This window comes from Pipistrellus kuhlii, unplaced genomic scaffold (genome assembly GCF_014108245.1).
Source record: "Pipistrellus kuhlii isolate mPipKuh1 unplaced genomic scaffold, mPipKuh1.p scaffold_m20_p_2, whole genome shotgun sequence".
NCBI lineage: Eukaryota > Metazoa > Chordata > Mammalia > Chiroptera > Vespertilionidae > Pipistrellus > Pipistrellus kuhlii.
The window spans coordinates 178986472-179013123 of record NW_023425515.1 but is presented as its reverse complement, the minus strand read 5'-3'; the positions used below and the strand labels follow the sequence as shown (position 1 = coordinate 179013123).

General features: G+C 53.1%; 1 protein-coding gene across 1 annotated transcript in view; it reads left to right on the top strand.

The window, feature by feature from the left end:
* The first annotated feature begins 16695 nt into the window (after positions 1-16695).
* Positions 16696-26652, top strand: part of OPRD1 (opioid receptor delta 1) — a 33945-nt gene continuing 23988 nt past the window's right edge. Inside the window, exon 1 of the mRNA XM_036447595.2 lies at positions 16696-17142. Within this exon, the coding sequence (XP_036303488.1) occupies positions 16856-17142 (287 nt within the window). The 5' untranslated portion in view covers positions 16696-16855. The remainder of the gene's footprint in view (positions 17143-26652) is intronic.

The window sequence follows — 26652 nt, the reverse complement described above, 5'->3', positions numbered from 1 at the left end:
TGGGAAACCAGGAGCGAGAACCCCAGTTACCATCTGACCATCTATTTTGAATGATAGCCTTGCTGGATATAGTTATCTCAGTCTCAGATTTTTGCTTTCCATTACCTTGAGTTCTTCATGCCATTCCCTTCTGGCCTGTAGGGTTTCTGATGAGAAATTAGGTGTCAGCCTATGGGAACTCCTTTGTAGGTACCAGTTTTCTCTTGCAGCCTTTAAGATTCTCTCTTTGTCTTTAATTTTTGGCATTTTAATTATGATGTGTCTGGGCGTGGGTCTGTTTTGGTTCTTCTTGTTTGGGGTTCTCTGTGCCTCCTGAACTTGTGTGACTTTTTCCTTTACCATGTTAGGGAAGTTTTCTACCATTATTTCTTCAAACACCTTCTCTATTCCTTTTTCCCTCTCTGCCTCTTCTAGCATACCTACTATCCTAATATTGTTACATTTCGCATTGTCCCACAGCTTCTGTAGGCTTTCCTCCTGGTTTTTCATTGTTTTTCCTTTTTGGTTCTCTAATTGAGTGATATTTTCAACTCTGTCTTCTAATTCACTGATTCAATTCTGAGCTTCCCCTAATTTGCTGTGTATTCCTTCCAATGTGTTCTTTATTTGTGTTATATCATTCTTTATCTCAAACTATTCTTTTTTCAGAGTTACTATATCTTTTTTTCATACTATTGAGCATTTTTAACATTACTCTGAACTCTGTTTCAGATAAATTTCTTATCTGTTTCATTTATCTCTTCTTCTGGAGAATTCATTAGTTCTTTTATTTGGAGTTGTTTCTTTGTTTTCTTATTTTGGTTGTTTGGGTTTGTGACTATGTTTTAGGTATATCCTCTATACCTCTCAATCTCTAGTGCAGGGAATTGTTAAAGGCTGTGTCTGACTAATTGGATCAGGCAAAGACTCAAAGCCTCCAGCGACAACCTCTGTCTGCAAACTAATAGGATTCTGACTTGAATTGCCTCCAGGCAATTGTCCTCAGGTATGGTGAGAGTTTTTTCCAGCAGGGTGGTGCAGTCGCTTCTGCCTGGAGGCTAATGGTTACTTTTAATCTCTTAAGTGGCCTCAGGGCAAGGTGTTTTCCAATAGGTGATGCTTTTATTTTTATTTTTATTTTTTAAAATATATTTTATTGATTTTTTTTACACAAAGGAAGGGAGAGAGATAGAGAGCTAGAAACATCGATGAGAGAAACATCGACCAGCTGCCTCTTGCATACCCCCTACCGGAGATGTGCCCTCAACCAATGTACATGCCCTTGACCGGAATCGAACCTGGGACCTTTCAGTCTGCAGACCGACTCTCTATCGCTGAACCAAACTGGTTTCGGCAATAGGTGATGCTTTTAAAGTCTATTTTGTTGGATATGAGTATTGCTACTCCAGGCAAGGCAGATGTCTATGTAGGAAAGATATCCTTCTCTGTGTGAGGGAATGACTCAGCCCGGAAATTTGGGGTGTCTGCCTTCTGAGCTCTATCCCTGGAGTCCCCAGACCTGGGTTCTGCTTTCATATCTCCAGTCCACTTCACCCTCCCTCTGCCAGAGCACAAGGTGGGTGGCTCCAGAGGGAATTTTTGTGCATTGGCCCTTTAAGAGGGTACCTGAATTTTCAGCCGCCACTCCCTGGCAGACAGCACCCCACTGCTTTTCACGTCTAGATGTAATGTGGGTACCCTCCTCAGTTTGGTGCTCTCTGCTGGGAAGCCCAGCTTCGAGATTAGATCCAGAGTTCTCAGTGGCGCCCCCCCCTCCCCTCCCAGCTGAGATATCTCTCTGAGATTGCCTCTGTGGGTGGCCGCCAGCCCTTTCGCGCCTCTGCCCCTCCTACCAGTCTCTCTGCCGTTTCCACCTTCGGTCCCTGGGTATCAGGGTTCTCTTCTGTGAGTTTTCCATTGATTTTTCAGGAAACCTTTCCGTATTTCAGTTGTGATTCCAGCTTGTTCCTGGGAGCATGTCCGTGCAGCATCCTCCTACTTTGCTGCCATTTTTTTTTTTTTAAAATATATATTTTATTGATTTTGTACAGAGAGGAAGGGAGAGAGATAGAGAGTTAGAAACATCGATGAGAGAGAGTCATCGATCAGCTGCCTCTTGCACACCCCCTACTGGGGATATGCCCGCAACCAAGGTACATGCCCTTGACCGGAATCGAACCCGGGACCTTTCAGTCCCCAAGCCGACGCTCTATCCATTGAGCCAAATCGGTCTCGGCTTTGCTGCCATTTTTAATCTCCAAAAACCCACTTATTTACACGTTAATCACATCCAAAACACCTCCACAGAAACATCCGGAATAACATTTGATGAAATCTCTGTGCACTGTGTGGCCCAGCCAAATAGACACATAAAATGAACCATCACACAACAGGCACATTTAAACTATTTGTTGAAGGAACTTCTCAATAAATAAAAAAAATGGATTAATTTCAGGAAGGGGAGAGTCCTGTCTGAGTCACACAGCTGGCAAAAAGAAGGCCCAGGCTGCCTGACCAGCGTGGCTCAGTGGTTGAGCGCTGACCTATGAACCAGGAGGTCATAGTTCGATTCCTGGTCAGGGCACAGGCCTGGATTGTGGGCTCCATCCCCAGTGGGGGGCGTGCAGGAGGCTGCTGATCGGTGATTCTTTCTCATCACTAATGTTTTTATCTGTCTCTCCCTCTCCCTTCCTCTTTGAAATCAATAAAAATATAATAAAAAAATAGAAAAAAAGAAAGAAGACATAAGTTTTCTGAAGTGGACACAGGCAGCTTTTATCCCCATCCCACCACAAGTCTCCTCGGCATAGCAGCCAGAGCCGGCCTCGTGTAGCTCTGGAGCTGCTGTCACATGGAAGAGATTCTCTTGCAAAGACTTTATATTCCACAAAGGTCTACGCGCATGCCTGCTGTTGTCACAAAATGCTTCTGTCAGGCATTCTTAAAAAGTAGGTCTTCTGATAGATTTTGTTAGTACCTGTGTGGCCTGAAGCAATTAAAAAATTATTGTTTTTTACAAAAAGGGGAGCCTTCACTCAGCCCTTCTCCTGCAGGCATGCATCAGCTAAGGCCCTGCTGCCCCTTTCTCCCCCCGCATCAAACCCCTGCCCACTTCCCTGTGAGCTCTCTACCCTCCGGCCAAACCAAGGGACTCTCTGTTCCCAGTACAGACCCTGCTGAGACTGCACCTGGGACGCACCCGCCTCCTCTAGATTGCACCCCGGTTTTTATTCATTCACAAATATTTCTTAAGCACTTGTAAGGAGGCAGGTGCTGTCTTTGCGTTGGGGATGCAGCGATGAGCAAGAGCGTTAAGGTGCCTGCCTTATCGGAGCTCCCGGTCTAGTTCTGGGGAGACAGACACAGCTCAGGCCAGCAGGCGAACGAGATAACTCCAGGCGGTGACAAGCCCCGGGAGGAAAGCCAGCACGTAATAGCAGGTTGCAGACAGGCTGATGTGAACGATAGCGCTAGGATGGGAGAGGGGTGCGACTTAGATGGGAGCTCAGCGCTGGTGTTCGTTCGGAGAGAGACCTGCGTGTGTTAGAGGGGCCGGCCACGGGGGCGGCGGAAGGACACTGTGGCAGAGGGAACAGCACGTGCCAAGGCAAAGGGCAGAATAAGCTCGTGTGTGAAGAACGGAAAGAAAAAAACGTGTATTAGGTACTTTCTGTCAGGCACACGCTAGCTTCTGGGGCTACAAAGATCGATAGGGTACAGTCCTTTCCCCTGAGGAGTTCATTATTTTTATTTTTGGGGGGAGGCAGACATAGCTGACACCTTTGAGGGACCTGCCTGGACCATTAACCAATGACTGCCCCCACTCCCTACTTTTCCAGGAAGTTCCACTTTCCTGGGTTTCCGTGTTTGTACTCTGAGCCAATTATTCGGCCGGCCCCGTGGCTGATTGGAGCAGGAGGGTCACCTCACTTAAGCAGGACCGATCAGGTTTCCTTCTGTCAGGATCATTGAATGGGAGTTCAAGCCCTACCCTCCCGCTTGGCGCCAGAATAGGAACTCAGACACAGCTTGAGCAGCTACCGTTAGGGTGACCAGCCCTTCTCCTTCTCCTTCTCCTTCTCCTTCTCCTTCTCCTTCTCCTTCTCCTTCTCCTTCTCCTTCTCCTTCTCCTTCTCCTTCTCCTTCTCCTTCTCCTTCTCCTTCCCCTTCCCCTTCCCCTTCCCCTTCCCCTTCCCCTTCCCCTTCCCCTTCCCCTTCCCCTTCCCCTTCCCCTTCCCCTTCCCTTCCCTTCCCTTCCCCTTCCCCTTCCCCTTCCCCTTCCCCTTCCCCTTCCCCTTCCCCTTCCCCTTCCCTTCCCCTTCCCCTTCCCCTTCCCCTTCCCCTTCCCTTCCCCTTCCCCTCCTCCTCCTCCTCCTCCTCCTCCTCCTCCTTCTTCTTCTTCTTCTTCTTTTTCTTCTTCTTCTTTTTTTAAAGTATATTTTATTGATTTTTTACAGAGAGGAAGGTGTGTGTGCAGGAGGCAGCTGGTTGATATTTCTCTCTCATCGATGTTTCTAGCTCTCTATCTCTTTCCCTTTCTCTCTGTTAAAAATCAATAAAATATATTTAGAAAAAAAAGAAATATCCCTAAGAGGGAATCATCGATCAGCTGCCTCTTGCACATCTCCTACTAGGGATGTGCCCGCAACCAAGGTACATGCCCTTGACTGGAATTGAACCTGGGACCTTTCAGTCTGCAGGCTGATGCTCTATCCACTGAGCAAAACCGGTTTCAGCTGACCAGCCCTTCTGATATTCCCAGGACTGAGAGGTGGTACACCGGGAGAGTCCCAGGAAAACTAGGGTGGTTGGTTGGCTGCACTACCTGCTGTGTGCCAGGCTGAGGGTTTCAGTTGCTGCCCACGTGTCACTGGGCAGAGGCATCACTGTGGCTGGAGCAGAAGAGGAGAGGTCTTTTAAAAAATTTTTATTGATGTCAGAGAGGAAGAGAGAAGGAGAGAGAGAGAAAAACATCAAAGATGAGAAAGAATCATGGGTTGGCTGCCTCCTGCATAGCCCCCTTCTGGGGATTGAGCCCGCAACCTGGCATGTGCCCTTGACCGAGACCCTTCAATTGGCAGGCCAATGCTCTACCCACTGAACCAAACCAGCAAGGGCAAGAGGGGAGGTCTTCAGAGAGAGAAGAGTGGAGGAGAGACAGGGCACAGAGAGCGAGTGTCCTGGAGTGATTCTATTTTTAAAAATATATACATTTCATTAATTTTTTTTTACAGAGAGGAAGGTAGAGGGATAGAGAGTTAGAAACATCGATGAGAGAGAAACATCGATCAGCTCCCTCCTGCACACTCCCCACTGGGGATGTGCCTGCAACATGTCCTAGACCGGAATTGAACCTGGGACCCTTCAGTCCATAGGCCGACGCTCTATCCACTGAGCCACACCGGTTAGGGCATGATTCTTTTATTGACTCCAAGCCTTCCCGAAGCCTGTCTATAGCCTTGGCCATGGATTCTCAGACACCCTTGTTCCCTTGCAACAAATCTCCTTTGTCCTCTCACGTTAACTGCAGGAGTCCTCATTGGCAGAGACAATGTCCGTAAAGAACTGTGACCCAGGAGCTCCGTGCAGGCACAGAGGTGCCCACGGTCCCGTGGGTACCTGCCGAGCGTAACTTGGCGACGTTCCCAGGCCACGTTCTCCAACTCAGTCTACGGTCCCTGTCTCTCAGCTCCCCACAGCTCGATCTGACTCTCTCATAACCCTTTCTGCCTCCTCCTGTCTGTCATATGTTACCTCCTCGACCACGAAGACTCATGCATGTCCTGGCTGGTGTGGCTCAGTTGCTTGGGTGCTGTCCGGTGCACTGAAGGGTTGCCGGTTGGATTCCTGGTCTTTGAGCTTGATCCCTCAGAGGGGGATGCAGGAGGCAGCCCATCAATGTTTCTCTCTCACCTTGATGTTTCGCTCTCTCTCTCTTCCTCCCTCTCTCTGAAAATTAATAAACTACTCTTAAAAAAGATTCATGAATGATTCATTTCATACTTCTCCCCAAACACGTGTCTTTTGTATAGAAAATACTCAGTTCAATTTAAATGCAACAACCAGGGGAGTGTGCACAGTCTTAATGAGTAGTAGTAATCTGTTGTTATATATAAAGCAGTTTCAAGTTCATTTTCTGCTGGCCATTCAGCTCTTCTGAATTTAGATATTAATAATCTCTATATATAAAAGCCTAAGAGACTGGACTAACAGATGACCGGCCAGTAGCTATGATGCACGCTGACCACCAGGGGGCAGACGCTCAATGCAGGAGCTGCCCCCTAGTGGTCAGTTGGCAGATGGGTGCCAGGTGCCAGGCTCATGCTCTCCTGCGGACACTCCCCCTGTGCACCTGAGCTGCAGGGGGTGGAGGGGGAGGGGGAGTATAGAGGGGCTGGGATGAGTGGGAGCAGCGGGGCGCCCAGCCTGGGCTCAGGCTGCCTCTTTGAGCCGTGTGGGATCAACGCAGACAGCAGGCTGGAGCCCGATGAGCTGGCCGGTAAGGCCGGGCTTTGGTAGCGCGGAGGTCCACTGATCCCTGCAGGCCAGGCCGAGGGACCCCATTGGTGCACGAATCTGTGCTCGGGGCCTTTAGTAGTAGTAATAATAATAATAATAATAATAATAATAATAACTACCAATTATGGTGCACATATTCTATGTGCTAGATAAGAAAAAGAAGCTCTTGAGGCTCAGAGAGACTAAGTGATTTGCCCAAGATCCCAAATTTATATGTCACAGATCTGACCACAGGGTCTTATTTTCAGGCTGCACACCCGGGCTCTCTCTGCCAGAGCAGCAGGCAGGATCTCGGGGCAGAGGGCAGGCTGTTCTGCCCCTCCCCAGCTCCCTGAGGTCTGATTCAAGTCTGCTGGGCAGGCCTTGCCTCTGCCCTGCCTCCCTGGGGGCCAGTCTGGCTAAGTCAGGCAAACTCCTGTTCTTGGAGCCACTGTGGTTACCATGGCACCTTCCCTAGGCTCCTCTCAGTGTAGATCTGGGGGCGAGTTGTTTTGAAGCAAATCGGGGAAAACAGAGAAATTCTCCCACAAACGCGGGCAACTGGCAAACAGCCCGCCTCCCCTCGAAATTCCTCTCAGTGCCCCTCAGGAGGGTCCTGGGGCCGCGGAGCCCGATTCCTCCATTTCACAGGTGAGGAAACCGAGGCCCAGGGTGCTGCGCGTCAGAGAGGGTCTGTGCCTAGGCCAGAAGGGCCTTTGGAGTCAGAGAAACCTGGGTTCCGGTCTCTGCGCATGACACTGCGCAGCTCCCTGACTGCTCTGAGTCCTGGGTCCCTCCTCTGTGAATGGGGTCGTGACCCTCCTCCCCTGGAAAGTGCATCGCTCCAGGATCCAGGTGGCGAGGGTTCCGGGCTGGATCCTGCTACTGCTTTGCTTCACCATGTTGGACCTCAGCATCTTTTTTTTGTTTGTTTTGTTAATATATTTTATTGATTTTGTACAGAGAGGAAGAGAGAGGGATAGAGAGTTAGAAACATCGATGAGAGAGAATCATTGATCAGCTGCCTCTTGCACACCCCCCACTGGGGATGTGCCCGCAACCAAGGTACATGCCCTTGACCTGAATCGAACCCGGGACCTTTCAGTCCGCAGGCCAACGCTCTATCCACTGAGCCAAACCGGTTTTGGCCTCCTAAGCTTTTTTCTAGGCCCGAATGCTGTTCATTTGGTGACAGAATGCTATCTTAGGGCTCCTAAAAGCGGAGTTTCCTTCACCACATCACCTGCCAGCGAGGCTCCGGGGCCAGCCAGGAGGCCAGACCTCAGCCCCTGGACCCCGAAGTTCCTTTGCTGGAGAGGGAGAGATGCCTCTGGCCTCTGAGGGCAAGAACTTCCCATGAGGGCTGGGCTGTGGGCAGGCATTCAGCTGGGCTCCCCAGGGCCCACCTCCGGTGCTGGTTCTGCCCAGGCCTGTGGGGCCAGGCTGGGAGGACAGGGATGGGCAGGGAGAGAAGGATGCCTTGAATAAGGAGACTGTACCCGTTTGACAAGGTCAGCGGAAAGCACGTTTTAACACCCCCTGCCTCAGAGTGTGGCGTTGAGAGATGGGCAGCTGCCATGCTCAGAAGAGTGACTCCTGAGGGTGAAGGAGGAGGGGCAGGGGAAGTGGGTGGCATTGGGAATTCCAGGGGAGGGAATGGAATGGAGACTCCAAATGGGGGGTTAGTGGGAGGGAGAGAAAAGCCGAAGGAAATAAACAGAGAGAAAAAAGCAGGGAAAGGACTGACTTTTGTCTAAGAAACATGGCAGCCTGATTGAAAAGACAGGAGAGAGTGTTTACGTCCTCTGTCATGCTGTCCCATCCGTGTCTGTGTCCCCCCCCCCCTCCTCCCCCCCCCCCCCCGTCACACTGGATTGCCTTGCTTTCTGCCTGTGACTCCTCGGCCTCTATTCCCGCAGCTCTATTGGCCCGCCCTGGGAACCCTGAGCCTGTCCCGCACTCCTCTTAGCCACCGTCCCTTCCCTGCTGCTGCTCACTCATTTTTCTTTTAATTTTTTAAAAATATATTTTTAATTGATTTTTTACAGAGAGGAAGGAAGAGGGATAGAGAGCTAGAAACATTGATGAGAGAGAAACATCGACCAGTTGCCTCCTGCACACCCCTCACTGGGGATGTGCCCTCAACCAAGGTACATGCCCTTGACCGGAATCGAACCTGGGACCTTTCAGTCCTCAGGCTGCCGCTCTATCCACTGAGCCAAACCGGCTTTGGCTGCTCACTCATTTTTCAAGGCCCTTCTAATCCCTCCCCTTTTCACCCTCCACACTGAGCAAACATCCTGCAATCTGACATGTGGGAGCTACTCTCGGCAGGACCCAGCCCACCATTGGCTAAATCCCAAGGGTGGATTTGTCTAAACCTGGGATCACTGCTTCCCAAGATCAAGGAAGGAAGGCTGATGGAAATGTGGTTTTTGGAGTAATAGTACCAGCCAAGAAAAGAGCTCATTGAATGTTTCCCATGTGCCAGGCACTGCAACAGGCTCTATACTGGCATCGCCTCATTCATCTCCTGCACAAGCCTACAAAATGTATATTATTCTCATTTCCTCTTAACAGGCAAGGGAACGGAGGCTTGACAAAGCTGATAAAAGTTTATCCAAAGTCACATACTAGCATGCTCAAACCCAGGGTCCCTGCTCCTGATCACAGAATGCCACCTCTCAGTCTCAAAGCAAAGATGTATTTCTGCCAATAAACCACGTCTGTTTATTTCTGGGTCACTTTCTCAGGATGTCACCCAAACACTGCTGCATCCTTTAGGAATGCTTTCAGCTGCAATGACAAGCACAAAATGACAGGCCATTAAGGAGTGGCTTACACAAGAGGTCTTGAAGCAGGTGGTCCAGGGCGGGTGTGCTGAGAGCTCAACACCATCAACCAAGACTCAGGTTTGTTCAGTCTCTTTACAGAAAACATCACCTTATTAGCTCTTCATCTTCATGCTTACTGCTTTGTGATTGCCGGGTGGTGCTACAGCTCCAGGCATCATATCAGCACCCCAAGGGGGTTTAGTCAAACAGTCTTCTTCTGTTAGGGCTTTGCTTTCTTTAATGGAAGAAAAACACCAGGCCAGTAGATTTCTCTTTGCATTTCATTGGTTATGCAAAGACCAATCCCTGTTGTGGGAAAGTATGCTTTATGATGGCCCCTGCTTAACAAGTCATCCCAAAACTTAGTGACTTGAAACAACAACCATTTACACCAAAACCGGTTTGGCTCAATGGATAGAGTGTCGGCTTGGGGACTGAAAGGTCCTGGGTTCGATTCCGGTCAAGGGCATGTACCTTGGTGGCGGGCATATCCCCAGTACGGGGTGTGCAAGAGGCAGCTGATCTCATCAATGTTTATAACTATCTCTCTCCCTTCTCTGTACAAAATCAATAAAATATATTAAAAACAAAACAAAAAACTCCAGCCATTTATTATCCTTCAGCTCTCAATGGAGAGCTGAGTAGGTCTATGGTCCAAGCCAGGCCTGGCTGATCTTGGCTGGGCTTGCTCGTTCACCTGTGGTAACTGTTGGTCTGCTGGGGTTGTCTGGTCTAGGATGGCCTTACTTACTCACATATCTGATGCTGGCTGGTTGTCAACTGGGGCGATGGGTAACTGGGTCTTTAATTCAGTAGGCTAGCTCAAGCTTGTTTCCATGGCAGCAATAGAGTTTCAAGAGATTGGGTGGAAGAAGCAAGGCCCTTTGGGGCCTGGACTCTGAACTGGCACTGTCATTTCCATCCCAAAGCCAGTCACGAGACCAGCCCCAGTGTGAGGGTGGGGGCATAGATTCCACCGCTTGATGGGAAGAGCTGTGACTATTTTGCATTCTACCACAAGTACCAGGATTTATTTAGGCCAACTTATCCCCTGAGGTAGAGAAGAGGCTCCCTTCTCCCCAAACCAAGGAAATATCCATATCCCTGATCAGGGCGCAGTTGCAGGGAATAAGGCAAAGGCATGATGGGAAGATGGCTGACAGTGTCTGGGCAGGGGCTAATCCAGGCACAGGGAGGAGGAGGGAGACTTTGCAGCTTCAGTTTCTCCAAGTCACCTTCCATTTTCTGAAGAGGGCGGTTTTCTTTTTTTTAAAAAAATTTTTTTTATTCATTTTAGAGAGGAAGGGAGAGGGATATAGAGAGAGAAACATCAATGATGAGAATCATTGATCATCTGCCTCCTGCTCGTCCCCTACTGGGGATTGAGCCCGCAACCCAGGCATGTGCCCTTGGCTGGAATCGAACCTGGGATCCTTCAGTCTGCAGGCTGACGCTCTACCCACTGAGCAAAACTGGCTAGGGCAAGAGGGTGGTTTTCCTCTGTCTTTAGTTGATGCTTGGCCTGGGCCTCATGAAACTCAGGTGCAAATGCAATTTAAAAATAAACAAAAAAAATTGGAACTGTGCCTCTGTCCCCATCCACCAGAGTTGGAAAATCCAGTGTCACTCACTGAGGATGGGGTTTGGGTGGGTGGTCTGATCCTTCTCCTCTCTGGGGTTTGCATGACCCAGGAGACATGGGACAAAGACCTTTGGCATTTGGTCTATCAAGGTCACCCCTGAGATGCTTTTGTCCCAATGCCAAGGGTCCATTAGAAAGGGGGAAGCTATTTCTGCTCCCTTGACCCTGAACTTGTTGCAGGAAATTCCAGGCTTTTCTGGCCCATCCAAGTCTTTAACAAGGAACTTACAAGCTTCTCTGGTCTCCCCTTCTCAGGAAGCCCAACTCTCCCCTTCCCCCCTCAGCTCCATCCTCTCCTCCTAACAGACCCAATCTCTCCAGTAACATCTGAGGAGGATGGGTTTCTAGGAGGGAGACATACCCGCAGTGGTCGGCAAACTCATCAGTCCACAGAGCCAAATATCAACAGTACGACGGCTGGAATTTCTTTTGAGAGCCAAGTTTTTTTTAAAAAATTAAACTTCTTCTAATGCCACTTCTTCAAAATAGACTCTCCCAGGCCGTGGTATTTTGTGGAAGAGCCACACTTCAAGGGGCCAAAGAGCCGCATGTGGCTCTTGAGCCACAGTTTGCCGAATACGGCCCTAAGGGAACAGGCCGTGTGTGAATAGGTAAATTAGTTCACCTATATAGTAAACTAATCAGGGGGAGCAAGCCACATGCCAGCTGGGATGTGATGGGGGCATGGAAGTGGGTTAGGGACAGGGCTGGGGAACCTGTGGTGGCATGTTCCGGGCAGAGGAGCCATCACAGCGACTGCCAACACACACTGAGCACTGTCCACATGCCAGGGGTATAAAGCAGACACTTTTGTTGTCCCCGTTTTATGAAACTCACAGAAGTTAAGTAACTTGCCCGGTGATGTGTTGTAGCATTGTATACCTAAAACCTATTTAGTTTTATTGACCAACTAGTGGCCTGTTGCAGGATGATTCCTGCAATAAGACTTCCTGCTGTGGTCGCTGCCCTGCCTGCTTTCCTCCCTTCTCTTTCCTCCCTTCCCCCTGCCTGCTTCTCTGAAGCTTCACTCCCTTCTACAGACTTGGCTTCTATCTACACTGTATTGATATGCAAATTAACCACCATCTTGGTTGGGTTAATTTGCATTTTCACCCTGACTGGCTGGTGGGCATGGCTTGTGTAGAGGAGTGATGGTTATTTTGTATATTACTCTATTATTGGATTACATGTCACCCCAATAAATTCAATAGACTTTTTTTTTTTAAATACATTTTTATTGATTCCAGAGAGGAAGGGAAAGGGAGAGAGAGATATAGAAACATCAATGATGAGAGATGATCACTGATCAGCTGCCTCCTGCACGCTCCCCTACTGGGAATTGAGCCTGAAACCTGCTCTCTAGGCATGTGCTCTGACTATGAGTCAAACCGTGACCTCCTGGTTCGTAAGTCAATGCTCAACCACTGAGCCACACCAGCCGGGCCAAAGCTCCCCTCTGAACCACTTAGATTAACCCAGAGGTGAGAGTAGCAGGTTATTGGGAGACCCACAAGTATTGTAGTTTATTTTGGTTGGAACGTAGTGTGTGAAGGGAAAGGTGCTACAACAAGAGGCTAGCAAGATGCGGCACATCCTGTCACCATGTTACTGCTTGGAGGCAGCAAGGGAGGACAAGCCAGGGCTATTTCAGTGGCTTCAGCAAGAAACGGTGGTGCCATCGGATGGGAAGATATAGCAAGAGTAAAGGACAATGGTAGGACTCCTGGGTTATTTAGGAAGAGCGGACGGGACCTAAGGATTGGTTAGGCGTAAGGGACTAGAGCACATGTGTCAAACACAAGGCCCTCGGGCCAAATCCGTCCCTCCAGGCCTTGCAATGTGGCCCGCACCGCGCTGTCATCACTGCACTCCGCTGCGTTTCCATCACAATGACAGTTTATGACTGTTCAGTAAACCATTCGGCCCGCGATTTAGGCTGGATTTTAGATTTTGGCCCCTTCTCTGATTGAGTTCGACACCCCTAGACTAGAGGGAAAGAGAGAGGGGAGTCAAGAATGACTCTCAGGTTTCTGGCTGGAGCAGCCAGATGGATGGCACTAACCCCATTTTCCCCCTGATTTGCTCTGCGTCCTTGAGGAGCTCACCAGCCTCTCCAGATCTCTGTCTTCTCAGCTCTAAAGAGGATGATGAAATCTGACCTTCCCTGTGTCCAGATGGTGTCAGGTAAGATGAAGTCATCCAGAGGGAAGTGCTTTGGAAAGTCAGAAGTGCTTTGCAAATGGAAGTGGTTGTTATTTTGTGGGTATTGTCGAGGTCCTCCCTCTCCTGGGGCTCAGAGACGAGCCAGAGGGGGGGGGGGGGAGGCACCCAGGGGAGCCGCTGTGTTTGCCATCAGGCGGCTCTGCTCTGGCAGGTGGGAACCACATTCCCACGTACTAAATTGTTAAGAGCTTCCCCGGGGAGTTCCTCTCTGCGTCTGTGATTGCTGTTTCTCCACTGCTGACACCTGCTGATGCCCCCAGTTGGCTCGGGATTTCCCATGCATTTATGTTTGTGTGTGTTTCCCCCTGAGGTCAAGATCAGGGTCCCCTGGACTAGAAGTCCAAGACTAGGGTGCCAGGGTGAGGGCTCGCTTCTGGGTTGCAGATGGCTGGCTTCTTGTGTCTAGAGCAGAGACGGCAAACATCGGTTGTTTCACCAGATTCTCACCCATTCTGACCTCTCTGCCTCACAGAAGAGAAAAGCAAGGCTCAGAGACGTGAAGGGAATCTTTCTCTGTCTTTTTGCCTCCACTGTAGCTATGGGCTTCCCCCACAGCATCTCTGCATCCAGGAGGGACTCAAAGAAACACTGTGAAATGCAATTCAAAAAAATTCCTTTCAGCCCAGAGTGACTGCACCATGCCAGTGGGGTGGGAGCAGGGGATGGAGTCGCAAGAGGACAGCGATAAACCCCGGTTGGGACCACACTGGGAGGGACCTAATGCAAGGCCAGGGAGGGAGGGTAGACCTGCTTGGTGATGGCCAAAAGCCAAGGACGGGCATGGAGCTGGGATCTGGTATTTCAGATGTGATTGCTGAGTTTGTGCAAAAGATTTTAGCTGCTTAGAATTCCTAGGCCTGCATTAAGCTGTTTGTTCAGTCTCCCTCATCAAAATGAGAGCTCACCGAAGCTGGAGTTGAACTACCTATTCACTCACTCTCTGAGCTCCAGGAACTGTACTGAGGTGGGGGTACGGGAGCGCACTGGACTACTGTAAAGGTGAAGCACAAAAATCCAATGAGTATATGTAAGACATTCTGTAAAGAAGAGGAACATCGCCCTAACAAGTTTGGCTCAGTGGATAGAGTGTCGGCCTGGGGTCCTGGGTTCGATTCCGGTCAAGGGGCATGTACCTTGGTTGTAGGCACATCCCCAGTAGGGAGTGTGCAGGAGGCAGCTGATCGATATTTCTCTCTCATCATGTTTCTAACTTTCTATCCTCTCCCTTCCTCTCTGTAAAAAAAAAAAAAAAAAGAAAAAAAAAGAAAAAGAAGAAGAAGAAGAAGAAGTACATGATGCTATGGGAACAAACAACATGGTGAGCCCTAGCCGGTTTGGCTCAGTGGCTAGAGCTTAGGCTTGCGAACTGAAGAGTCCCAGGTTTGATTCCGGTCAAGGGCGCATGCCCAGGTTGCAGGCTTGATCCCAGTAGGGGGCATGCAGGAAGCAGCCGATCAGTGATTCTGTCTCATTATTGAATTTTCTCTCTCTCCCTCTCCCTTCCCCTCTGAAATCAATAAAAATATATTAAAAACAAAAATAGAAACAAGGGTACCTGGTCCAGGTGGTGGGATGGGGGCAGTGAAGTGATAGTTAAGCTGAAGCCGGAAGGATGGAGAGCAATCAGCCTGGGGGAGTGACAGCCTTCAGGGTGGGAGAAATAGAGTGCAATATCCTGAGGTAGGAAAGCATTTGGCTTGTTGGAAGGACAGGGAGGGGCCAGAACTCCCATAAAGTAGCTCTCCTCTTTCCTGTCCCAATTTCTCCCCCCTTGGCACCAGAAAAGCCTCTGAGTGTCAGGCCCTTTGGGACAGGGGAGAGAGCTTTGGCAACACATGTGCCCGCAGAACGAAAATCCCCTCTCCGGGGAGTCTTCAGAGGGTTAGGTGGGAAGCCTGCGGTGAGGAATCTCCTGTAGCTGATTTGGGGGCGTGGGCAGCAGCGGGGAGGGCCAGAGCGTGGAGAGGAGGGGGAACTTGAGAATTCCAGCTTTGCTCTTCCTGGGAAAGGGTAAGAGCCTCGCACACAGATGGATAGCTCAAGCCGGAGAGTGATATGGGTGAGGGGTCCCGGCTAGCCGCTCTCAGAGTCAAGAGTATCACCCCGAAGCCTCAGGAACCCCAGTGTGGTCCCATTCCACCCTCCTTGGGGCCTTTATTCCTCTACCAGGCGTCTTCAAACTACGGCCCGCGGGCCACATGCGGCCCGCAGAGGAGTCTGATCCGGCCCGCCAGGTTTTTTGGGCAGTGAGCGCAGCTGAGGTGTTACAGTAGGAATTAGTAGTTCATATAGTCCGGCCCTCCAGCTCTCTGAGGGACCGTGATCTGGCCCCCACTTTAAAAAGTTTGAAGACGCCTGCAACCAGTGTTTCCTGAGCAGCCACTGTGACCCCAGCCCTCTGCGCAGTGGAGAGATCAATCAAGCCTGATTTCCCCGGGGAGGAAACAAAGCAGGTAGAAACAATTGCTATATGGGATAGTTTAGTGCCCGGCTTAGTCTTCCCACCTGTAAAATGGGTTGATGCATGGATAAAGTGCTAGGAACAGAGTAATGGTTAGCAGAAAGAATGTTCTGGGAGGGACAGGAGCCCCAAGGAGGGTGGTTCTGGGCCGGGGCAGGTCAGGTTAGGGAAGGAATATGAGAAATGCCCCCCATTCCCGTGGCGTTTCAGACCTTCCCACCACCTCACCCCATCCTCTCCACACTGGCTCCCTTCCCTTCCCTTCCCCTGGCCTCCTCTGAGCCCTCTGACCACAGGGTCTGCGCACACGTGGTTCCCAAACGTCACATCTCACCTCCGGCGTCCCTTTGTCCGGAAGTTGTCCTGGCCTCTGTTTTGTGGGCCCTACCCCCGGAAAGCCCTGCTGACCTCCACGTTCCTCCCTCTGTAACTGCATCTTCATCGGTGTAGTTTTAGGGTTGGTGCCTCTTCTTCCTGGACGGTGAGCCCCAGAAGGCAGGAGCACATCAGCTGCCCTGCACTAGCGGGTCCCCAGTATTACCTGGCTCTTAGACACCCCCCTCCCCCTACCCCCAGTCCGCTGAGCGAATGAATGGGGAACAAGAAACCATGGATACCAATGGTTAGCTACGGGGCACTCACTGTGTGCCAGGCACTGAGCTAAGCTCTTCATTCATCTCTGAGCCCAGGGGTGTGATCACCCTCATTGCACCGGGGAGGGTCAGGGAGCTGAGAGGGTAAGGGACTCGCTCAAGGTCACCGTTCCTGAGTGCAGGGTAAGAGGCGGATTCACCTCGGTCCTTCTGACCCCAGAGCAGCCAAGGTGTGTGCGGGGCTGGGCGGGGCGGGGTGTCCCGGCTGGGGTCGCGGACACCCGAGCCCCAGGGGCCTCTGTGGGAGGGCGTGGGCGCTCCCCGGCCCGGCGCCCAGCGGTGTGAGCGCCCGCCCCCGGCCGCCCCCGGGCCACGTGGTGCGCGGCGGGCGCGTCCGGGGGGCCGGCGGCCCCAGTTGAGAGGCTCCGGGCGCGGAGAGCGGCGGGCGGGCTCCGGGCAGCGGAGCGGCGGGCGGGGGCGGCGCGGGGGCGGCGCGGAGGCGGCGGGGCGGCGGGGCGCTTAGCGGGCGGCGTCGGGGCCTCGGCCTCAGCCCTCGGCGCGCTCCGAGCTCCGGGCGCTGCGCCCAGGGCGCACGGCGGGGAGAGCGCGGCGCCGGCCGCCCGCCATGGAGCCGGCCCCCGCCGCCGCCGCCGGGCTGCAGCCCCCGCTCCTCGCCACGGCCCCGGACGCCTTCCCCAGCGCCTTCCCCACCGCCTTCCCCGGCGGCTTCCCGGGCGCCATCCCCACCGCCTTCCCCGGCGCCCTCCCCAGCGCGGCCGCCAACGCGTCCGGGCCGCCCGGCGGCCGCAGCGCCTCGTCCCTCGCGCTGGCCATCGCCATCACCGCGCTGTACTCGGCCGTGTGCGCCGTGGGGCTGCTGGGCAACCTGCTCGTCATGTTCGGCATCATCCGGTGAGTCCGCTGGGCTGGGTCCTTTTCTGCAGGGGCGCATGGGACCCCGCGCTGAGACCACTTTCCCAGGGAGAGGACGCTGGGTTTGTGTCTCCGTGCGTGTGTGTGTGTGTGTGTGTGTGTGTGTGTGTGTAACTAATGGCTGGGGATCATCTCTTGGCATTTCTTTCCGCACCAGGCACTGTGGGACAGTTTGGGGACAGTTGGTGCACCTGCCACTTTGGAGCGGGTGGTTCTGTGTCTGTGGCTGTGCACAGGCTCTGTGTGTTTGGACTTCTGAGCCCCATGGGGCGGGCAGAGGTGTGTGAAGCGCCATGGAACTCTGGGGGAGCCGGCTGTGTAAGGCTGTCTGTGCAGGTGGGGGAAGGGGGGGACAAGAGAGTGTCTGCAAGGTGCCGTGGGCGCTTACCAAACCACATTTGGGGATTTATCATCTGCCCGGGCCCTGTGTTGGTGTGTGCTGCCCCACACGGTCAGTTTGTGATTCTCTGTGTATGGTAACAGGACAGTGTGCTGCTGCTTGTCAGATCCTTGGAACAGAGGGAGGGGCATCCAACGTGTCCTTAGACCCCTGTGTGTGTGTGCATTTGCCAGTGGAGAGCCCATGGTTCCTGTGGGCCAGCCAGTCAGTTCTTGTTATTATTATTATTTAGTCTATTTATAATATATTGGTTTCAGAGAGGAAGGGAGAGAGAGAGAGAAACATCAATGATGAAAATCACTGATTGGCTGCCTCCTGCAGGCTCTCCCCCTACTGGCCAGGAATCAAACCTTGATCTCCTGGTTCATAGGTCCAAGCTCAACCACTGAGCCACACTGTCCAGGCCAGTCAGTCCTTTGCTCTTATCCCCCGAGGTCATCTGGTCGGGAGCTCTGGGTGTGATTTTGAGAGGCCTCAGATCCTCTTCACAAATGCCCTTCCCATTTTCCCTCCTCCCTCCTTCTTCTATTTTTTATTTTTATTTTATAGTCCATTGATTTGTCCTGTCAGTATAATTTATTTAGCAAGTTCTAATTTATTCATTCAGTTTGCTCTTCCCCTCCTCTCCCCTAAGAGTCTCTTTCTGCCAAAGGCAGCAGCAGTGTGTCTGGCCGGAGTTTGTGCTTTCCCATCGGGCAGTGAGTCTCTCTTCTTGGAAGCTATGAACCTCTCCTCACGTCTAAAACAGCCCCAGCAGCGGCCCCCAAACCAGCTCTACTAGTTCCCAGCCAGCAAAAGCATGGAGAGGCAACCCCTGTTCTTGTGACAACAAAGATGCCCTGGCATTGACCGTTAGTTGAAAACGGGTCCTCGTGCTGGTTGACCGAGGGCACAGCCCTACACCTCTCTGGGCTGTGGTGCCGCCGGGCAAGGCGGAGGGAGATGGTGGACCCAGAAGCTGGAGGTGTGATCTGTGGGATCGGCCCAGTCACGGATGCCCATCCGAGCGGGAACCACCATTCCCCGAGCCCAGGGGTCGGCAAACTCATTAGTCAACAGAGCCAAATAGCAACAGTACAACGATTGACGTTTCTTTTGAGAGCCGCATTTTTTAAACTTAAACTTCTTCGAATGCCACCTCTTCAAAATAGACTTGCCCAGGCCGTGGAATTTTGTGGAAGAGCCACACTCAAGGGGCCAATGAGCCGCAGTTTGCCGACCACGGCCCCAGCCCAACCTCCCGCCTGCCTCAGTTTCCCTGCCCTATGGATAGAGACCCAGTCTCCTCGGCTGGGAAGGATGGGTTTCTGCAGGGCAGAGCGCAGGGCGCTGGAGTAGGGCGTTGGGTGCGCTGTGTGGGTGTGGAGGGGTCCTGGCATCCATGAGCTGGGGGCGGGGGGATCGTTGCTCCCCCGGGAAGAGTGGAAGACACAGAATCTCCTGCGTTTTCAGTGACTCATCACCAGCGACAGTGGGCAGAGCCCCCAGCACCGGCAGCGCCCATCTCTGCTTTGTGTGTGTCAGTGAATCTCTCCACTTTGCTTTCCTGACCTGGCTCTGGGGCGGGGGTGAGTCACCTCGTCCCTTTGAGCCCCACTTTCTTCATCGGGAGCATGAGAAATAACAGGACCTTCTTCAACAGGGATTCTGCGAGGTGTGGACGAGAGAGCATATGTAATGCAGCTGGCCTGGTGCCTGGGCCCAATACATGGAAGCCGAAGAGGGGGAATGTTCCAGGTCCTTGAGAATCTAGAGCCTATTAAAGAGAGGAGAGTGAGGGAGGCATTTGTCCTAAGGTGGGGCTGGGAGTAGCCACTGTTCTTGGGGAGCCCATGGTGCTCTCGTCCGAGGGAAGCTGAGTGCAGTGTGTGCGATCCCACTTCCAGCCCCTTCTCCGGGGCCTCTGGCTGGTGGGCCGATGAGCATAGCACCCCACTACCACCCAGCAGGGGGAAGGCCTCACGTCAGAGGGCCCACTCAGGGGGGCCTCGGGCTCAGCCTGCTGAGGGTGCTCCCAGCCAGCCTTCCTTAAACCACGTCATCAAATGCATCTTCTGCCCCGGCTGGTGTGGCTCAGTAGATAGAGCGTCATCCTGCGGACTGAAGGGTCCAGGCTTTGATTCCGGTCAGGGGCACACGCCTGGGCTGCGTGCTTGATCCTCACTGGGGAACATGAAGGAGATGGCCAATCAACGATTCTCTCTCATCATTGCTATTTCTCCCTCTCTCTCCCTCTCCCTTCCTCTCTGAAATCAATCAAAACATATTTTTTTTAAAAATGCATCTTGCCAGCAGTGTAGCTAGCCCCCAGAGATCCCCACTTTGCAAGCCCATGGCCAACTGTGTGATGATAAATGTATATCTGGGTCTGAATGAGTTAATCCTCACCGACCTCCCTGACTGGTGAGCATTGCATCCTTATCATCATCCCTGTTTCACAGACGAGGAATCGGTGGCTCAGAGAGAGGCAGGTGACTTTCTCTCCTAAGGGCCCGCAGCTAGCCTAGACCCGGAGCTGGAACCCTGGTCATGTGACTCCGTGTCCAGAGCTTTCCCCAGAGTTGCCTGGGATGGGCGACAGCCATAGGAATGCATGGGAGCAGGGGGCAGAATCTCTCTCTTTAAAAAATATATATATATTTTATTGATTTTTTACAGAGAGGAAAGGAGAGAGAGAGAGAGTTAGAAACATCGATGAGAGAGAAACATCGATCAGCTGCCTCCTGCATGCCTCCTACTGGGGATGTGCCCGCAACCAAGGTACATGCCCTTGATCGGAATGGAACCCAGGACCCTTCAGTCCGCAGGCCGACGCTCTGTCCACGGAGCAAAACCGGTTTCGGCTGAATCTTGTCCTCCTCTGGTTCTAGAATCCTCAGAGAATGAGGGGGCCATATGGACTGTGAGCCCACCACCCACGCTGCTCGGCCCAGGCATGTTAGGCTGCCGTCCTTGAGGGAGGGGCAACGAAGGAGGATCCAAGTTGTCTGTCCCCACCGAGTGGGAGTCTAGGGACAGGGTGGCTGCCTGGGCCGTGGCTTCTGCTGGTCAAGTCCAAGAGCAGCGAGGAGAGGGGAGGCCAGGACGGAGAAAAGCCCCTGCGTTAGCTGACTCTCCACATAGGGCCTGGCACAGACAATAAGTGAGTCAGTTGATGGGTTGAATGAGTGAATGAGTGAATGAGTGAATGAATGAATTCTGCTCGTCACTTTTGAGTTCAGGCGTTTTGGAGTGCAGGGGGGAGGTTTGCAAGGGAAGACCCCAAGACCCCTTGGGGCAGGAGAGCAGGGTGGTGTAGCGGCAGAGCTGGGCCCCGAAGCCGGACATAACCAAGTTCAAATCCTGAGTCCACAGCCACATACTGGCTGTCTCTGGGGCTTGTGACTGTACCCCTGAAGCCTGTAAAGGGGGAATACCTTGCATCCTGGGTTGTGGGGATTAAGTGCGATAATGTGTTGTCTCGGAGACTTCCAAGCCCCTTGAGAACAGGAGGGTCTCTGGGTGATGGAATGAAAAGAACTAATGAACTCAGGAGAGTTGTATGGATGCACGGTGCTGGATGCTGAGAGGAGGAAATGGGGAGGGAAAAGTACCCAGCCCGGCCCTATGGAGTGTAGGGTCCGCGGGAGAAATAGACGTTCGTGGGTCATCCAACAAGCTCACATCTGTCGCTGCCGGGCTTGAGGGGCCCACGGTGTGCGGAGGGTCTCACCTGGGCAGGGAGCTCCGAGAAGGCCTCTGAGGTGCTGAAGGATGACGGAGGGGTAGCTAAGTAAGAAGCTGAGGGTGGCCCAGCTGGTGTGGCTCAGTGGATAAGAGCGTCAGCCTGTGGACTGAAGGGTCCCGGGTTCAATTCCAGTCAAGGGCATGTGCTTTGGTTGCGGGCACATCCCCAGTGGGGGGTGTGCAGGAGGCAGCTGATCGATGTTTCTCTCTCATCGATGTTTCTAGCTCTCTATCTCTATCCCTTCCTCTCCGTAAAGAATCAATGAAATTTATTAAAAAAAAAGAAAAAGCTGAGGGAGGCCCGGCTGGTGTGGTTCAGTGGTTGAGCTTATGAACCAGGAGGTCATGGTTAGATTCCAGGCAGGGCACATACCCTGGTTGCTGGCTCAATTCCCAGTAGGGGGTGTGTAGTAGGCCGCCGATCCATGTGTCTCTCCCTCTCCCTTCCTCTCTCTGAAATCAATAAAAACATATATATTTAAGAAGCCGAGGGAGGAGCCTCTGATGGGAAGACTGACACAGAAGAGAGGCTGGGAAAACAGAGCACTGGGATCTCAGAATCCGACATCACAAAGCATTCTCCGTCCCCACCTGCTGGCCTCTCCCCACCTCCTGGGCAAGCCTGAGAGGCCCGCCGTCCTACGGGGTGCGGGGAATCCCGCTGTTAGCAAACAGCCCGTGGTGGGGAGACGGAGCAGCCAGGACAAGCTCCCCTCGCCTCCCTGCTCCTGGGCCTTTGCCAGCAGAAGCCACGCCCCAGGCAGCCACCCGTCCCGTCCCTAGTCTCCGCTCAGTGGGGACCGACACCTTGGACCCTCCTTCCTTGCCCCTCCCCCAAGGACAGCAGCCTTAACACGGGCCGCGTAACCTCAGGTGTGGACAGGCTTTCTCAGCACCTCTGGCCCCGAGTCCTGTGGGGCGAGTTGGGCGGGCGGTGGCTCTGTGGGTCCTCGGAACGGAGGCTGGACAGCCCGTTTCTGGGCAGAGCCCGTGCCTGGAGCCGGGCTGGCATCTCAGAGTTCCTCTGGCAGCCCTCTGGGCGGGTGGAGTGTGCGGGCTTGCCGGGAGCCACCCCCTCCCGCTCCCTCTCTTCTCTCTTCGTGGCCCAGGACTTCCGGTTTGCCTGCTCCAGCATCCAGGGAGCTGAACAGGGTTGGTGCTTTTCCACTTGGCTTCTTCTTCTTTTTTTAAAAAATATATTTTTATGGCTATCAGAGAGGAAAGGAGAGGGAGCGGGAGAGGTAGAAACATCCATGATGAGAGAGAATCATGGATTGGCTGCCCCCTGCACGCCCTGGAGAGCTGACACTGGAGCACTTATCCCAGCAATGCTTGGCGCCTCGACAGCAGGCGCCCTGCTGCCTGGCCAACCTCCGTGCCTGCTGTGCGCTACCGTCACCTGTAAAATGTCAGTCCTAGTACCTGCCTCAGAGGCACTTTTGTCCTAAAGATATGACGTTGATAAAGCTTTGTGTTTTCCCTCTCATCTAACCCTGTCTGCTGTCAAGGCGCCAAACATTGATGGGATAAGTGCTCCAGTGTCAGCTCTCCAGGGTTAGAACTCTCTCTCTGTCTCTCTCTTTTAAAAATATATGTTTTATTGATTTTTTTACAGAGAGGAAGGGAGAGGGATAGAGAACCAGAAACATCGATGAGAGAGAAATATCGACCAGTTGCCTCCTGCACACCCCCCACTGGGGATGTGCCCGCAACCAATGTACATGCCCTTGTCCGGAATTGAACCCGGGACCGTGCAGTCCGCAGGCCGCCGCTCTATCTATCCGCTGAGCCACACCGGTTTGGGCTGCGGGGTTAGAACTCTGATTTGGGGGCCCAGCATGAGCTCCTTGCCTTTTGTGCCCCTCCCCTCTCCTGGGCCGAGCTGGCCAGGAGAGGTCTCTGTGAGGTGAGGCGGTGCCGGTGTGCCAAGGTCACAGCTGGAGTTCAGGCCGTGCCAGCCTCAGTTCCAGTGCGGCCACATCCTGGGCAAAGCCCAGCTCCCCCGAGCCTCGTTTCTGCATTTGTGAAATCGGTGCTCTGTGGTGGATGGTCGGAGAGATTAGTGAGCTCATGCACGTGCAAGGCCATCGCCCAGCACCTGGCCCGGCGCAGGCCTCGGCACGGCCAGCCGTGACGGACCGGCACCCCGGCAGCTGCTCTAGGCCCGCGCCCTTCGTGGCTGTGAGGCCAGCTGGTCTGCACTTCCCACCTTGGCCCTTTCCTGCTTCCTGAATCGTCTGCACATTTACTCACTCAACAAGCATTTGTTGCTGCTGATCCCCCAGTGCGGCTCCGCTCCCACTGCCCGGACTCTCGCTGAGGCCTCGGCACAGCCCCTGGCTCCCAGCACGGCCATGGCCCTCCGGACCTCCCGCTGGTTACAACTCCGGGGGCCAGTGTGGCTCCCGCAGCTGTGGGTCCTGGGGCTCGGGCGGTGGGGGAGGGGGAGGGGAGAGCATGCTGGGGAGGTGATGCCTGGGCTGCACTGTGATGGGGGCAGCCGTTGGCTACCAGGAGAGGTGGGGTGGGGCGTTCCAGGCAGAGGGAACAGCAGGAGCAAAGCAAGGTTCCCCAGAGTTCCTGCAGGAGGCAGGGCTGGGCGGCTGGGCTGCGGGCGCGGCTGAGGGGACAGAGGCCGGGAAGGCCTTGCTAGCAGGTGTCCTCCTGGCCATCTTGTCCAGGAGCCTGCTGTGGGCGAGCTCTGGCCAGGCTTTGGAGCCAGGGGTGAACCCAGCAACTATGGCCTCTGCCTTCCACAGTTCCCGCAAACGTTAGAGGACCTCTGTGGACCAGCCCCGGGTACCTGGGGGGCGTCCTTCTGGTGGGGATGGGGAGGCGGGGAGCTGGGCTGAGGAAGGAGACAGCCTGGCAGGGCTGTGTTAGGGGCTGGAGGTCGAAGGTAGGCTCCAGTGTCAGGTCTGGGCAGCGGGAGCTGGGGCTGGGCAGGTTGTCGGGCCCCAGGATAAGGTGGCCATGCTGGGAAGGAGGGAGCGTTGGGTCACAGGCCGAGGGGGAAGGGAGTTTGGAGCAATGTCTGTCCAGAACGGTGTTGAAGAGGATGCATTTGGTGTGGGTGGGTGGGTGTGCGGTGGGTTGGGCGGGGCGGGCCTCAGTGTGTGGAAACCAGAGAGGCAGCTCGGTGACAGGAGAGAGAGCTGGGTGACCTTGGACCAGCCCCTGAAACCCTGGCCTCAGTGTCCCCCGAAGCACTGTCAGACCCACAGGAAGTCAGGAGGCGGCCAGGTGACTCATGAGGCCGGGCAGGAGAGTGAGCGCGGCCCCAGGCTGGTGTTCCGGCTCTGCCTTCTGGCCTTGCCCGGAGCCAACACTGCCCAGGCCCCGGCCTCATCCCTCAGGAGTGTGTGTGACTCAGACCCAAGTGACTGAGTCCCGGAGTCACAGAGGGCACCGAGGAGCCCCTCCCGGGCGTCGGCCACACGCCAGAATCTTCTCCAGGCCTCACAGCGGCGCTGCCGTGGGGACTGGACATGCTCATGGACGGGTGAGGGGTAGGTGGCCCTCACAGCCAGATGGAGCAAACCCAGGTCTTTCTGACTGCAAAGCCACTCCGCTGCAGCTCTGCTACGGCTGTCCACGAGACACAAGAGGAGAGGGGCGAGAGCTGGGGGTGTCTGTTAGAGCAGGGGGGAGCAGGGGAGATTGTAAACCTCTGAGGCCTCGGTGTGGGTGACAGCTGATGAGAACCTGGACATTGGAGCCAGACCGACCTGGGATCATGCCCCAGCTCTGCCACTTACTGAGAGAGTGCGCTTGGACCACATGTACACGACCTCTCTGGGCCTCAGTTTTCCCCTTTGTGAAATGGGAGTAGCAGTTGATCCATTGGTGGTTATGAGGCGTGATGTGAAGGACGGCAGCACAGAACCAGGTATTTAGTAAACGTTCAATAAACAGTTTCTAATATTATGTCTACTCAGAAGAGGAATGAGACTCGCTTCTCAGTCATTTGATCGATATTTAGCAAGCCCCATAAGAAGCAGACGTATTGGATGGATACTTCAGGGAAACTTGATCAGTTTAATATTAGAAATATTCTTTTACTATACAGATAACACAGTGGTTATTTCAAAGAAAAGCTTTGCCAATTGGTGTGTTTCTTTCCTCTCTCTCTCTGTCTCTCTGTTTTAATGACAGGAGGGTCACACTTCATTGAAATCCTGAGCACATTATATAAACTATTTTGTAAGCTGCCTTTTCACTTAACATTATCTCATGAGCATGTACTCATGGTATCAAACACTCTCTGAAAACATTATTTTTTTTAAATGGCTGCATTATAAGAGTGCGTTCTATGTGGGGGGACTCACATTATTTCTAATGATTTAAAAATATTTTAATGATTTTTTTACAGAGAAGAAAGGAGAGGGAAAGAGAGAAACATCTATGAGAGAGAAACATCAACCAGCTGCCTCCTGCACACCCCCTACTGGGGATGTGCCCACAACCAAGGTACATGCCCCTGTCAGGATTCGAACCTGGGACTCTCGAGTCTGCAGGCCAATGCTCTATCCACTGAGCCAAACCGGTTAGGGCTATTTCCAATATTATGCCAATGTAAATAATGCATCTGCAAACTTTCTGGGACACTTACGTTCATGCACATTTCCTATGAATTCTATAAGAAATTTTGCAACTGTCAAAGCTCTCCAGGAAGATGTGGGCTGCGGTTTAAGGTAGGGATCACAGACGGCGTGCAGGAGGACACTGCATGGCCACCGGGTGCGGTTTGGCCCTGCAGATTTGATAAGATAAACCATTCCAGGACCCCCCTTTCCCCTTCCGGTGGCTGACATTGGAGGAATGCTTCTCAGATGTGATCTCAAACTCCCTTCCTCCGCTTCCTGGCAGATGAGCCTGGACTTGGAGAGGAAGGGAGGGCTGTGCATGGGCCAAGCATGATTTCATTAAGCTCAGAGTCCTGGGACCTCCAAATCCAATTGGCTACCCAGAGTATCGAAACATGCCCAGGAAGAGGGGTAATTGTGGGGTGAGTAGAGCAGAAAGCCTGGCTCAAATGAGCCATTTAGGCCCCATTATCCGCCGGGAGACACACGGTGGGATGGGGCATCTGGGTTGTGCTCTGGTGCTTTATAGCTGCCGGTGCAGCTGCGAAAATCAGCCCTTTTGTCTCCGGCCCGGGTGGGTGTGAGCAGAAAGAATCGTGTCTCTCCTTCGTAGCTTTCTGAGTCATTCTTGGTAAGTGGAAAGGACTCACACTTCGAAGTCCTTTGCGGCCCAAAAGCACCCAGAGGGAGAGAGAAACAGCCTCGCTCTTCCCCCTGCGGAAGTAACCTTTTTACAAGGCATAGAATTTCGAATCGTGATCCTTCTCCTTATTGAAC